Source organism: Gossypium hirsutum, chromosome A01 (genome assembly GCF_007990345.1).
Source record: "Gossypium hirsutum isolate 1008001.06 chromosome A01, Gossypium_hirsutum_v2.1, whole genome shotgun sequence".
Classification (NCBI taxonomy): Eukaryota; Viridiplantae; Streptophyta; class Magnoliopsida; order Malvales; family Malvaceae; genus Gossypium; species Gossypium hirsutum.
Genome location: NC_053424.1, coordinates 118,136,545 through 118,148,493, shown reverse-complemented (window position 1 = coordinate 118,148,493; position 11,949 = coordinate 118,136,545). Strand labels below are relative to the sequence as shown.

At 33.9% G+C, this 11,949-nt stretch overlaps 3 protein-coding genes across 11 annotated transcripts; 1 reads left to right on the top strand and 2 right to left on the bottom strand.

Moving 5' to 3' along the window:
* The first annotated feature begins 20 nt into the window (after nucleotides 1-20).
* On the top strand, nucleotides 21-4,734 carry LOC107905278 (uncharacterized). 5 transcript variants are annotated; one of them, XM_016831886.2, is made up of 9 exons: nucleotides 21-396; nucleotides 764-958; nucleotides 1,404-1,670; nucleotides 2,032-2,066; nucleotides 2,156-2,260; nucleotides 2,548-2,698; nucleotides 2,797-3,458; nucleotides 3,604-4,414; nucleotides 4,567-4,734. In XM_016831886.2, the coding sequence occupies exons 1-8, from the start codon at nucleotides 273-275 to the stop codon at nucleotides 4,372-4,374; spliced, it is 2,310 nt and encodes a 769-aa protein (XP_016687375.2). In that variant the 5' UTR covers nucleotides 21-272; the 3' UTR covers nucleotides 4,375-4,414; nucleotides 4,567-4,734. The 5 variants fall into 5 exon arrangements, with proteins under 5 accessions (XP_016687375.2, XP_016687373.2, XP_016687378.2 ...); XM_016831884.2 differs by having other exon boundaries at nucleotides 3,604-4,734; XM_016831889.2 differs by having other exon boundaries at nucleotides 96-396; nucleotides 2,156-2,233; nucleotides 3,604-4,734.
* Nucleotides 4,735-5,653: 919 nt separating this feature from the next.
* On the bottom strand, nucleotides 5,654-7,251 carry LOC121230463 (40S ribosomal protein S23). The gene is made up of 4 exons (XM_041115343.1): nucleotides 7,145-7,251; nucleotides 6,275-6,430; nucleotides 6,060-6,186; nucleotides 5,654-5,972 (listed from the first exon to the last, which is right to left on the bottom strand). The coding sequence occupies exons 1-4, from the start codon at nucleotides 7,147-7,149 to the stop codon at nucleotides 5,832-5,834; spliced, it is 429 nt and encodes a 142-aa protein (XP_040971277.1). The 5' UTR covers nucleotides 7,150-7,251; the 3' UTR covers nucleotides 5,654-5,831.
* Nucleotides 7,150-10,926, bottom strand: LOC107905279 (interactor of constitutive active ROPs 2, chloroplastic). Of its 5 annotated transcripts, XM_016831893.2 has the most exons (5): nucleotides 10,751-10,926; nucleotides 9,951-10,031; nucleotides 9,566-9,749; nucleotides 7,916-9,481; nucleotides 7,150-7,251 (listed from the first exon to the last, which is right to left on the bottom strand). In XM_016831893.2, exons 2-4 carry the CDS (start codon nucleotides 9,968-9,970, stop codon nucleotides 7,940-7,942), a joined length of 1,746 nt encoding a protein of 581 aa, XP_016687382.2. In that variant the 5' UTR covers nucleotides 9,971-10,031; nucleotides 10,751-10,926; the 3' UTR covers nucleotides 7,150-7,251; nucleotides 7,916-7,939. The 5 variants fall into 5 exon arrangements, with proteins under 5 accessions (XP_016687382.2, XP_016687381.2, XP_016687384.2 ...); XM_016831892.2 differs by lacking the exon at nucleotides 7,150-7,251 and having other exon boundaries at nucleotides 7,879-9,481; XM_016831895.2 differs by lacking the exon at nucleotides 7,150-7,251 and having other exon boundaries at nucleotides 7,879-9,478; nucleotides 10,751-10,923.
* Nucleotides 10,927-11,949: the final 1,023 nt, after the last annotated feature.

Below are 11,949 nucleotides of genomic sequence, written 5' to 3'. Positions count from 1 at the left end.
TCGTACATACACCTCGGTGAAAGTGCTTTATACATAAACCAATCCCAAACTTTTCTTTAAAAAAAAAAAATCTTTTTCTTCACTTTATTTAATTAAATTTAATTTTGAACCGCCTCTTCTCCCAAATTCAAAATTTTTCCACTCTCCCTCTTCTTTTTTTTTTTCATTCTTTCACTCATCTCGCCTTCACTTCTCCATCTTTGATCAAGCTTTTAAATTAATCGGCGTCGTTTTTTTTTAAAATACAAATTGATATTAATCTCTGTGTGGAAATGGTTGATTCAGAGAAACAAAGCGATTCCAATATGAAAGGGCTAAGCCTCATCGATGTTTCGTCCGAAGACGATTCTCTCATCAATTCGCCACTCGCCGATCCTATAAACCTTAAATCTTCAGGTTCGGATTCGGTTGTAACACTGTTTTCTGTTTTTCCCCTGTTCAAATGGTTAGATTTCCTTGATTTGAGTATCTTTTATAATTTAATCATGTTTTAAGATCGTCTTAAATGTTTTTGGCTGATTTTATTAGTTATTATCAGTAATTAGTTCCGAAAAGAAGTATTAGATATTAAGTGATTTTTTGCAATCAGCTCGCTTCTTTTTCCGTTAACTAGTAATGTATTCTTTTTTTCTTTTTCGAACTAAATTTGTTGGGATAAATTCTGGGCTGCTTCATGATGATACCCCTCCCCCCATTTTACATTTTTCGAGTTGAAATTTGAACTTAAATCGTGTTTTTATTATTGGGGTTTTATATTGTACAGAGAAAAAAAGTGAAACCAAGACTGTTAGGTTCGCTGTGGATCCCGAGAGCGTAGAAATGGCAGTAGGCTCCACTGAAGAAGCTAGAAAGGTAAAGGAACCATCGGAGTCTTCAGAACAAGAGAAGACAAGCAAAAATGGAAAATATAATTTACGCAAAAGTTTAGCATGGGATAGTGCTTTCTTTACTAGTGAAGGTACAAATTTGTTTAATTTTAGGTCAAAATATGCTATCTGTCCATATAGTTTGACGAAGTATGAGATTCAGTTCATGTAGTTAGAAGTTAAAAATTAAATCTTCTTACCTTCTTTGGTTTAAAAATACTAATTCAATTGATACTGTTAGTAGTTTCTTTGTCAAATTTTCCTTCTGCCTACTGAGTTTATTGTAATTTACTTTTGAGGTTGGTATGATTGCATAAATATATTGATGGTAAATTTTCACAAAAAATTGTCAACATTGATCCGAGACTTTTAAATCAAAAAGTAAGAGAGTAGTTTTTAACTTACTAAGTAAATGGACAAAATCTCAAACTTCATTTAAGCATACGGCTGACTACATATTTTGATTTTACTTGCATTTGACCATTTATGATTCTTAAATTCCGGTTTTACATAATGTTTTGTGCTTTGTTTTTTTAGGTTTTCTGGAGCCGGAGGAGTTGTCTAGTATGCTGGGAGGCAATGAGAAAGGTCAAATACAAGCATTGCCTGGGATTCAAGAGGATGTAAACAAGTCTTATGATTCATTAACAACATTGGATTCTGAAACTTTGACTTTGGAAAGTCTTGAGGCTGATTTATTTGAGGATGTAAGAGCTTCAATCCAGAAATCTAACAAAGTTTCTGTCACTGCGAATTCTAGTGGCAAAAAGGAGTTCAAAACAACAGATACTAAAACTGTGTCATGTAAGTATAGTTTGTTTCCCTTTTGTCTCTGCATTGTTTTATTCTAGTGCACCCTTGATTTTTGTGTTTGATGCCACACAACCACATATATAATTTCAAAGGGCTCCTCTTCTGTGCAATGTGATCATTCGCTATATGGAACTTATACTCTACTTATATGATACTCATTGAAATGAGCATAGGGAAAATGAACATTCATCACCTAGTTACCTAGAATGCCCTTTGATCATATTCTGAGGCTTTCTTCCTTCTTTTTTGTAAAGAATATTACATGGAGTTTAAAGCTCAAATTAACATTCTAGACATGCATATTCATCGAACAAAAGTATTCTCAAACTGACAGTTCCCTTTTTATTTGCAGCTTCAAAGAAGGTAGAACTTCCAACTCAAGATAAGGTACATTGAAGAAGTTTCAGCTGCAGTAATTTTTCTTTACTAATAAGTTTGCTGTATTTCTCTACAATAACTTTTTCTTTTTTAAAAAGAAAATCCAGATTAAGCAAAAAGCTACTCCAAAGAAGCCTAATGTTGGTGTCAAAGACTCTGGGAAAACAGTGAAGCAGGTTGTTGTCCATCCACAAATTTCACAGGCATGTACAGTGCTATATCATGCAAATGAACTGATAGTTGTATTGCCTTTTCTAGTTGAGATAAAAATAATATTATTCAACAATATAGTGTTCTAAGTAAGTCTTAAACTTCCAAATCTAAATATTTAAGTTAAATTAACTGGCTGCTTGTGTTATACTACAGGTTCATAGAAAACTATGCTATAAGCTTGTAAAAGTTCACTTATTGTAACTGCTAGACATGCAGCCATATAACTGCTATTTACTATCACTGAAGACTTTTTTTTTTTTTTTTTAATAAACACTAGACTGTACGGTCCGTTGCTAGAGCCGGAGAATCAACTTTATCTCTTCATAAGCCACCAAAAATATTAAGTGGTGTTGGTCATACACCAACCAAAAGGGCTTCATTGGGTGCTAAGACTGTCAAAATGGATAAAGATGCAAAAACTGTTACTGGTAATTTGAAGTACACTTTTTACAGATTTTTTTTGAAAATTGAGGATGTTTCTTGCCTTCTGCTTAATCCATTCTTCAATTAATTTTAACGGTTGCAGGTAGAGGGACTACAGTATTAAAAACTCCTGCCTTGGTTGGTTCTAGAAACATTGTGCCTAGGCCTAAATTATCCTCCAAATCTTCTTCCTGCTCCCCAGCCTCTAGCAAAACGGAGCTGACATCTTCGTGTTCCTCACTTGAAAGTTGTGCCAGTTTTTCATCTAACAGAACTAATAAATCTTCCTTGAATTTGATTAAACACAAAAATGGCCCCCGAATTGTTAACCCTTCCTCAGGTTCCGCTATTAGTGCTCGATCCAGAATAGCACCAAAAGGTAAAATTCAAGCAGGAAGCTCAAAGCCCCCAACATTTGTGAAGTCTTCTACAAAGTTCTCTTCCAGTATATCTCCTGCAAGCTCTATCAGTGAATGGTCCTCAGAGTCGTCATCATCAATCTCTGCCACTAATCAAAGTTCTAATGTTAGAGATAGCCTTGGCACTGGCTCCCGCAAGGGACTTACTACAAAACGTGACGCCCACCAACGTTTGGACTCGCAGAACCTTCCTACTGGCTCAGAGGGAGATGGTACTGAGGTTAATGGCTCACTTGATGAAAGTGAAAACAAGGTCTCAGCTGGAACGAGTCGGCTTCTTCATCCAGGTTCAGTGAAACCCTCTGGACTCCGAATGCCATCACCAAAACTTGGCTTCTTTGATGGGGTTAGTTCTTATTTCTTGAACTTTCTCCACAATCTATTCAATTATGAAATCTATATGATAAGCACCACCTCCTTGTTTATTCTAAGCTCTAGTTTGCTTTGTCGATCAAGGAGTATAACCTGGGTGAAATTGGTAATGAATGCAGGTACGATCATCGGGACGTACTCCAAATGGGAGTATGCTGTCTCATTCTGGTGTAACTAGTGGCTTGCCTAAAATTGGAGCAAAAAGCACTAGTCCAGGTGGAAACTCAAACAAGGCAAAGATTGGAAAGCTTCAACCTGTTAGATCTCTCACTGTAATCCAGAGCCCCAAGGTAGATGTTAAACAAACTTCCTCTGCTGTAAAATCGAGATCTTCCTTATCTATCCAAAAATCTCCGGTTGCTGCAACAAAGATACCAAGTTCTTTGAGAAACCTCAACACCAGTACCGGCATGTCTCTGAAACTCCAGAGTACATCCTCTCCAAGAACTGGTAGAGAAAGTTACTCAAAGGCTCAGGGCATTGGTTCAGCCGGGAAAGTAGAGATTGTTCCTCTTGATGGAGTAACCGAATCAACTGCTGATATAGCTTCCAAGACCGATGTTCAAAACACAATTGCATCAGAAGCTGAAAACAAGACATACGGTTGTCCATGCTTCAAGAAGGAAGAAGCTCCTGTTGAAGACCGAATTGTCGCTGTTCAGAAAGAACCCATTGCTGACTTCGAGAACAGTATGTCAAATCCCACTCTGATATCTCCATCCCCAATGATTTCTGAAGTTACTTGTGGCTCAAGGATACCTTTCTCGGTCAAGGATTCTTTTTGCAATACAGATGCATCACTTGATGTTTTATCGGGATCAACAGTGGTGGCCGAGAAGACAACTGTATTACCATTGTCGGAGAGCACGTTGTCAGAGAATAATATCTAAGTGCAACAGTCTAGTTTCATATTCTTTTTAAGGTACCTTGGTATGTGCCTCTTTCCAATTGTTCTTATTTGGAATTTTTGATACAATCTTGTAGATTCAATCATAAACTCTGGTAATTCAGTAGAATTTGTACTCAGTTCCATCACGGTTCGAATTTCACCAAATTCGAATCTGATATTTTCTTTCATGTAGGTAGTGTCTTATGATGCGCGTTTCACAGAGTTTCCGGGCTGAACTTGAAGTTTTTAGGTTTAGATTTATCTTAGTTTGAGCATTGAGAGCAAGCATTATAAGATCTCATGAAACAGTTCATGAATCATGTCTGCAAATCTCAACATATAATGGAATTTCTTGTTCTTATGGAATTTTGCAAAACTATTTTGTTCATAGTTTTATATTTCATAGAACCAATATTCCAAATGAATATAATATTGGAATATTTTTCATTTATGGATAGGGATAAATATCATAACTATACATGAATTTTGATGTTGTGCGATTTTACAAATGTTAACATGTATATATATGAATTACAAATTAAATTTCATATGTATAATTACATAAAATCAAAATTTATATATAAATTCGATATTTATCCTATAATATGTATGGATGTCTTTCCAAACTCCCATATACTAGATGTAGATATCAAATATGGATAATTTAAAAAGAATAAAAAAAAACAAATAATATAAGGAGAAATTTTAAAATTATACATGAACTATAGTTTAATATGTAATTGTATACATCAAATTTTGATTTAATCCAATTCTCGTAAAATATTAACTCAATTATTGATATAATATTATTTTATATTTACATATTGCATACATAAATAATTATATTTATTCAATATAAAAATAAATTAATATATTTTTTTCTTTAAATGTATATGATTAAATTAAAATTAAACTTTTAAGTACATATTTAAACCATAATTAGAGAGTTTTACATGTATAATTACACCAAATTAAAACTTATGTATACAATTACACATCATATAACCATAGGACTCGTAAAAAAAAAGGCATGAATTTAAATTAGAATGTTATATTTATCTCATTTTTTAGTATTTTTTCAATATTTCTTATAAAAATATCGTTATATTAATATTAATGAGATTATTAAAAACCAATTTTAAATAATTTCCCTCATAAAAAATAGGTTTTTTAATAATTTAATTTTAAGTAAATATCATGATTAATAAGTATAGATATTTATAGAAATATGCTTCAAATGTTGAACACAAATACTTGGAAAAATTATGAATTCCAAACAATAAGTAGAAAACACCAAAATACTTTTGGATCAAACCATAACATCACAAAATTCAATACAATAACCAGAAAATTAAACAAAATGTTACCAACAAAAGCTACCGAGCAACGCATTGCTTTAAATTCAATCTCAAATAAAACTATGAAAACATCATAAAAGACATCCTCATTGTTGCAAACTTAGGATCTAGGCTTCTCCTTCTTCTCTTTGAAAAGTGCCAATAATGAAACACCAGACACCTTCACAACCTTGAATCTAACACCGGGAATATCACCGACGGCATGACCCTTTCGTCCAAATCCAGCAATCAACACCTCATCCTACAACAAATGTATTATCCTTGTAAGAACATGGCTTAAAAACAATTTAACTATATTGTAAGGTTTCATTCAAGTACTGCTACTCACATTTTCTTCGATGTAGTTTAAACAACCGTCGTTTGGAACGAACGCGGCAATCTTTTTTCCATTCTTGATCAATTGAACTCGAGCACACTTTCGGATAGCAGAGTTAGGTTGCTTAGCTTCAATACCTCTGCATGATATGAATTTGTTAGTACAAAAGTATCAATTTTTGGGGTAATGAAAGAAAGAGAGAGGATAAGGAGAGGATCTAGTCTTACATCTTTTCAAGGACAATGCCTTTGGCATGGGAAGAACCAGCAAATGGCTTCTTCCATTCATTACCAAGGTTGGATTTTTTGTATGACTTATCGGCCCACCTTTGCCTCCTTCGGTGGGTCCTCAGCTTACGTCCAGCTCCCATACCTCGTGTCTTCCTGAAAGAAACACCATTAAAGTCATAATCCGACTCCTTAAATACCCGGATTCCGGCAATGAGTGTATAACATGGGTATGCATTTGATACAAGTATGTTGTAAGTTTATAAGTTGCTTTTCATATATTTGGAGAATCATACCATATAGACCTACTAATTTGTGCACCGAACTTAAAAACTCAATCCGATTTGACCATAAAAGGTTAAAAATTCCAAAGCATTCCAACTTAAAACCATAAAAACACGAATAGAAAATGACCCAAATCGAAAAATGCAGAAACTAAAACGAACAAGACCCAAAATGACCCTCACAACAAGCCCAAAGTGACTAGAATCTGAAATAATCTGAACCCAAAACGACCTAAACCTAAAACCCCAAGCATGAAATCTGAATGAAACTATCAAAAACCGAAAAGACCTAAAAATTTAAGTTTTTTTTTAATTAGTCTAATAAATGAATGAATATGGAGACAATAACACTAGCAGTGAAGGAAAAATTACAACAAAAAAATCATTATTCAAATATAATTCTCCACAATCGTAAGCAGAACCCAAATTAGATCAACTAAAACGAATCCGAATTAAATTTCAGTTCAATACTTTAGAGCAACAAATTATCAAAAAATTCAAAAAAAAATCAAAAGCAAGAACAGTATAAAGAACTAATAGAAAAGCTAAAAGATTTGAGCTAAGAACTGAGAACAATGAAACATACCCCATGTTGGCTGCTTGTTTTCAATTGAAGGACAGTTCCAAAAGGGATTTGAATCGAAAGCCGGAAGAAACCACAGCCGCTGAGCTTAAACCTTCAAGGCTTTAACCCTAGAAAAGGAATATATATATACACACACATATGAGTACTTTTAGTGGGCTGGAATTTGTGCCCAACACTAACCTTTATTAAGCAGTCTCTTTAGGATATTAGGCCCAAGTCCAAAAACTTGGGTCTGGTTCGTCTAAGCCCGTTGAGGTTATGGCCCATTTTACTATTTAAAAAATAAATTTATATTTTATAATTAAATTTAAATAAAATAAAATGTTTTTATTAGTAAATAGTAATTTGGGATAACTGGTTTCAATTTTAAAAAAATTATTCTAATGTTCGACAAATTAAACCCCAACTCTTAAACTAGTGGTAGCAGAATAGCTCTATTGGTCGAACGTTCAACCAACTGAACATCATAATCAATTAAAACTCAATGCTTCATGACCTCTCCTCAACTCATAAAACACACTCGAACTTACATTTTCTTACACTGATATCAATACCTATACCAGTCGAACTAAGACTCAATTTGCCTTTTTATCTTAATTCAAATTGACTAGATATACTAATCAATCAGTGGTTTCCATGTAAAAGAATTTCCATTAAACTCAATTGAAATCACCCCTTAAAAACAGGCAACTTTAAAAGCAAAATTAAAAGACAAAATTTCCTTAAGAAAACCATAAAAAGATAATGTTTATATCAGAATTATATGCAAACCTGCAATGCAAATACAATTAATCTTTATTTTTGACCTTTCTTCCATAACACACCAATCTTTCTCAACATATTGTTCTTCTTTTTCGAAGAATCGTCATTATCATCGTCATCGATGTTTTCCCACTTCGGTGATCCGATAGTTATATCAAAAGGTATTGTCTTGTCTGAATATTTCCCATTGTTAGACAACATAGCAGTAGCTGCTTCGGCTGCTTTTCTCCATTGATTTGCTTGTACTTTAAGTCTCTTCAACTCGGCTTCCATTTCTGTGTTTGCTGCTTGTGCTGATTCGAGCTCTTCAGTCAACCGAGCTGCTCTTCGGTTACTCTTATCGGTTTCTTCCGTTAAATATCCGACTTTCATCAATGCTGCTCGCTCTGCAGCCTTTGATGCTTCTAACAACACAACAACTGGTTCATCACTCTTCGTTTTGCTCTCGATTTCCCTTTTGAGCATTTTGTTCTGCCCAGTTATGGTGTTCAGTTCGGTTTCCTTGACGGTCAAGTTATCTTTCAATTCTTTCAAATCAAACTCTAACTTCTTCAACTCCGCTGCAAGTTCAGATTCTCGAAGACCCTCATTTTGTGATCTTAATTCTTCAACATTGGCTTTCGTTCTCGTTAATTCAGCCTCGAGTTTGGCTTCCTTTTGGGACGACCCTGATTTTATGCATTCCACTTGTTCATAAGCGCTCCTAATTTGCAATGTGCTTTTGATATATTCTTCTTGGTACCTAACTTCAGCTTCATCCAATGCCGATCTCAATTGACTGATTTCAAGTTTCGCGAAATTAAGCTCGGTTTTAACCCGTTTTATCTCCTCATTTTCTTCATTCTGTTGTTCGGGATCCTTAATGCAGCCATTACCAACCAGTTCTACTTGTAGCTTACTAACAAGTCCTTCTAATGACTTAACTCTACCTTTTGATTGTTCCAACTCCAATAGTAACATGTTGTAAGCTTCGGTTTCTTTGGTTGCATCAGAACGTAGCTTTTCGATCGTTTTATTTGCTACTTCGAATTGCATTCGGGTTTCGCTAACAAGTTCGAGACCGCGTGCTTCAGATTCTCGGCAATCAGTGAGCTCGGACTTGAGTTTTTCGACCAAGGAAAGAGTTTCGGTTAATTCAATTTTCATATTCTGAATCTCAGCATGTGCGGATTCAGCAAGCTTCGTTTGAATAGATTCAGATTCATAGACCTTTTTGAGCTGAACTTTAAGCTTTTGAATTTCGTTCATAGCGGAAACCAACGCAGCCGAATCCATCGAGTGTTGTTTCTGGACAGCCTCAAGTTCAGACTGCCATGCTCTATCTCGATCTTTCGATATTTTACGGAGTTCTTCCACTCGGTCATCCTCAGAAGCAGAAATTTCCATCAATTGTCGTTCAGATTCTTCGAGCTTAGCTGACATTATCGATACCTCTTTCTTCGCCTCCTCAGCCTCCTGTAAGGCCAACCTCTTCCATGACTCAGATGCAGTTAGTTGATCCTTCGTCTTCTTCAACTCACCTTGGAGTTGATCGAGCTGTGCTTCAAGTTCCGCCACTCGGCTCAGTCCATTCTTCTAGAACTCATACAACAAATGGCAATCACATAAGCACGTGAGTAAATAAACAAATGTTTTATAATATAAGTGACTAAAGAATACCTCAGACACCGAACTTTTCAATGCTTTACGCTCGGTAACCTTAGGACTTTGGTCTTTTGATGCCTTACTTGCCGTATTTGGTGACGAAACAGAACCCAAATTGGCTCCGGGTATCTTCAACTGTCGAGCAGTCTGTGGTGTCATAGGAGATTTTTTCTGAGGCACTACCACCGAGCTTGTTCTACTGTCATAACATGAAAACCAATGAAGCCTATGGCTAAAAGCCTAAAACAACACGGCGCATCATATGACTTGACCATCGGTTAAAACGGCTGGTCAAGCCAAGAAGCTGATGTTTGCACGATTTCTAACAATATGACATAAAAATCTTTACAATCTAAATCATCAAAATGCAATAATTAGGTCGATTAACAACCTATCATACCTTGCTTTCGGCGTTTGCATGATACCCCCGAGTCGAATCAAGAAAACGAAAGGATTTATATATGTCCTCTGCTCAAAAAACCTGCAAATAGTTCAATCATGTACTAAGAAGCTATATATATACATATATGCATGTATGAAAGACCTAACTAACAAACAAATAATACAAATAATTCCTTCAAAGAAACTCAATAGGAACTACATCCACTACCACCAACCAAAACTAATTGACGAAGTTTAAAAACAAAGGAACAAAATAAGGTTGCCATCAAATGAATTCAACATGTTTCCACTTTTTATTGTCTTTTTTGGGTCCTTCCATTATTGAAACCAGAAATGAAAAATTATGATTTTGGACCAAAAAGTGAATCATTTTGTCTTTAATGAAATTTATGTTTTATTCATTGAATCCAATCAAAGAAAACTACTACTCTCTTTTTTAATCTAAAGTTCCCATTTTTTTTAATGTAAAAATTTAAGACGAACTTGAAGAAAACAAAGTTTCAAGGATCAAAGAGAAAAAAAAAAAAAAAAGAAGTATCAGAGGAAACTAAACTCTGGGTAGTAGAGAGCTAGCTTTAAACAAGCTTTGCAGTGACAAAAAAAATGAAGCCATGAATTTTCTTGGAAAATGAAACAGAAAGAAGGAGATAAGCAAAACCCAGAAAGAAAATCATACTCAAAGTATTGAAAACATTACCAAAAACATCAAACACTAAGAAAAGTACAATGCTCAATAATGAAATGTAACATGAAACAACACAAGTCTCAAGCCAAAAGAAAAAAAGACTTGATTTTTACCTGAAAGAGAGGCTTAGCTTGAAAGAGAAAAAGGGAGAAAAAAAACCAGACAATGTTAAGTTCTGTTTGAGAGTTCAGCTGTTTGTCTCATTTTCCCTAAAGCAAAAGTGTAATAAAAATCTTTCCTTCTTTATTTCTATGTTTCACTTTTTTTTTTTTTTGGTTAAGCAATGGCAACAATGGCTCTTATTGGGACGTTTACAGAAAAGTTTGTGATTTTTTTATTAAAATAGAGGTGAATATACCTGAAATATCCCTTTATTAAGTAACCTGATCAAATTAGTCCCTCTATTATTAAATAGATCAATTTAGTTTCTATATTATTAAAAAGAATCAAATAAGGCTAAATTGAAATAGAACTAACATTTACTGTTTAATAAATTAATATTTTCAAAGTTTTTATTGTTCTATAAATGGAATTTTTATTTGGAATTGAATTACAATTAAAAATAATAATTTTCAAGATAATTTTTATACATTAAATATTAATTATGTTGCACTTTAGTCTTATTTGATTCTTTTTAATAATATAGAGATTAAATTGATCCATTTAATAATAGAGGGACTAATTTGATCAAGTCTCTATAATACAAGGACCTCTCACATACTTTAACCTTAAAAGAAACATTACACTACACTCTTTCACGATCATCTTTCATGTGCCATTTTCCTTGTTTTAGAACTTTTATTACAGCCATTAAAAACGACATCTTACTCTTTGTCGTTTTTCCTCCTAATATTGCCAACATAAAAGATAAAACGACATTTAGGATACCTTCATGGAATGTAAGAAATTTAACGATAAAGTTCTTAAATATAATATATATATATAAGTTTAGGATTATGATGAGAACTCGATTTTGAACTTCGAAGATGGCAGTGTTGTTAAGAGGAGTAGTCATGAACCTTGAAAAAATTAGTCTTCATGAATCCTATATCAGATAAAAAAGATATCTTGATTATTCTATCAAAACTCAAATTCTGATTCAAAACTTTTGATACAAAATTAATTAGTGTAAGAGATCGAAAAAGACTTGCACGAAAATTTGAAAGATGTTAATATTGGTTAGAAGTGTGGGTGAGTCATGAAATTGATTGAGCAAAGTTTCGATAGTAAGTTCGTATAGAGATTGGACCTTGACACAAACCCTTCCAGACACATGTCATTTTGTGATAACTTGATAGTAAGGTCGTAGAAT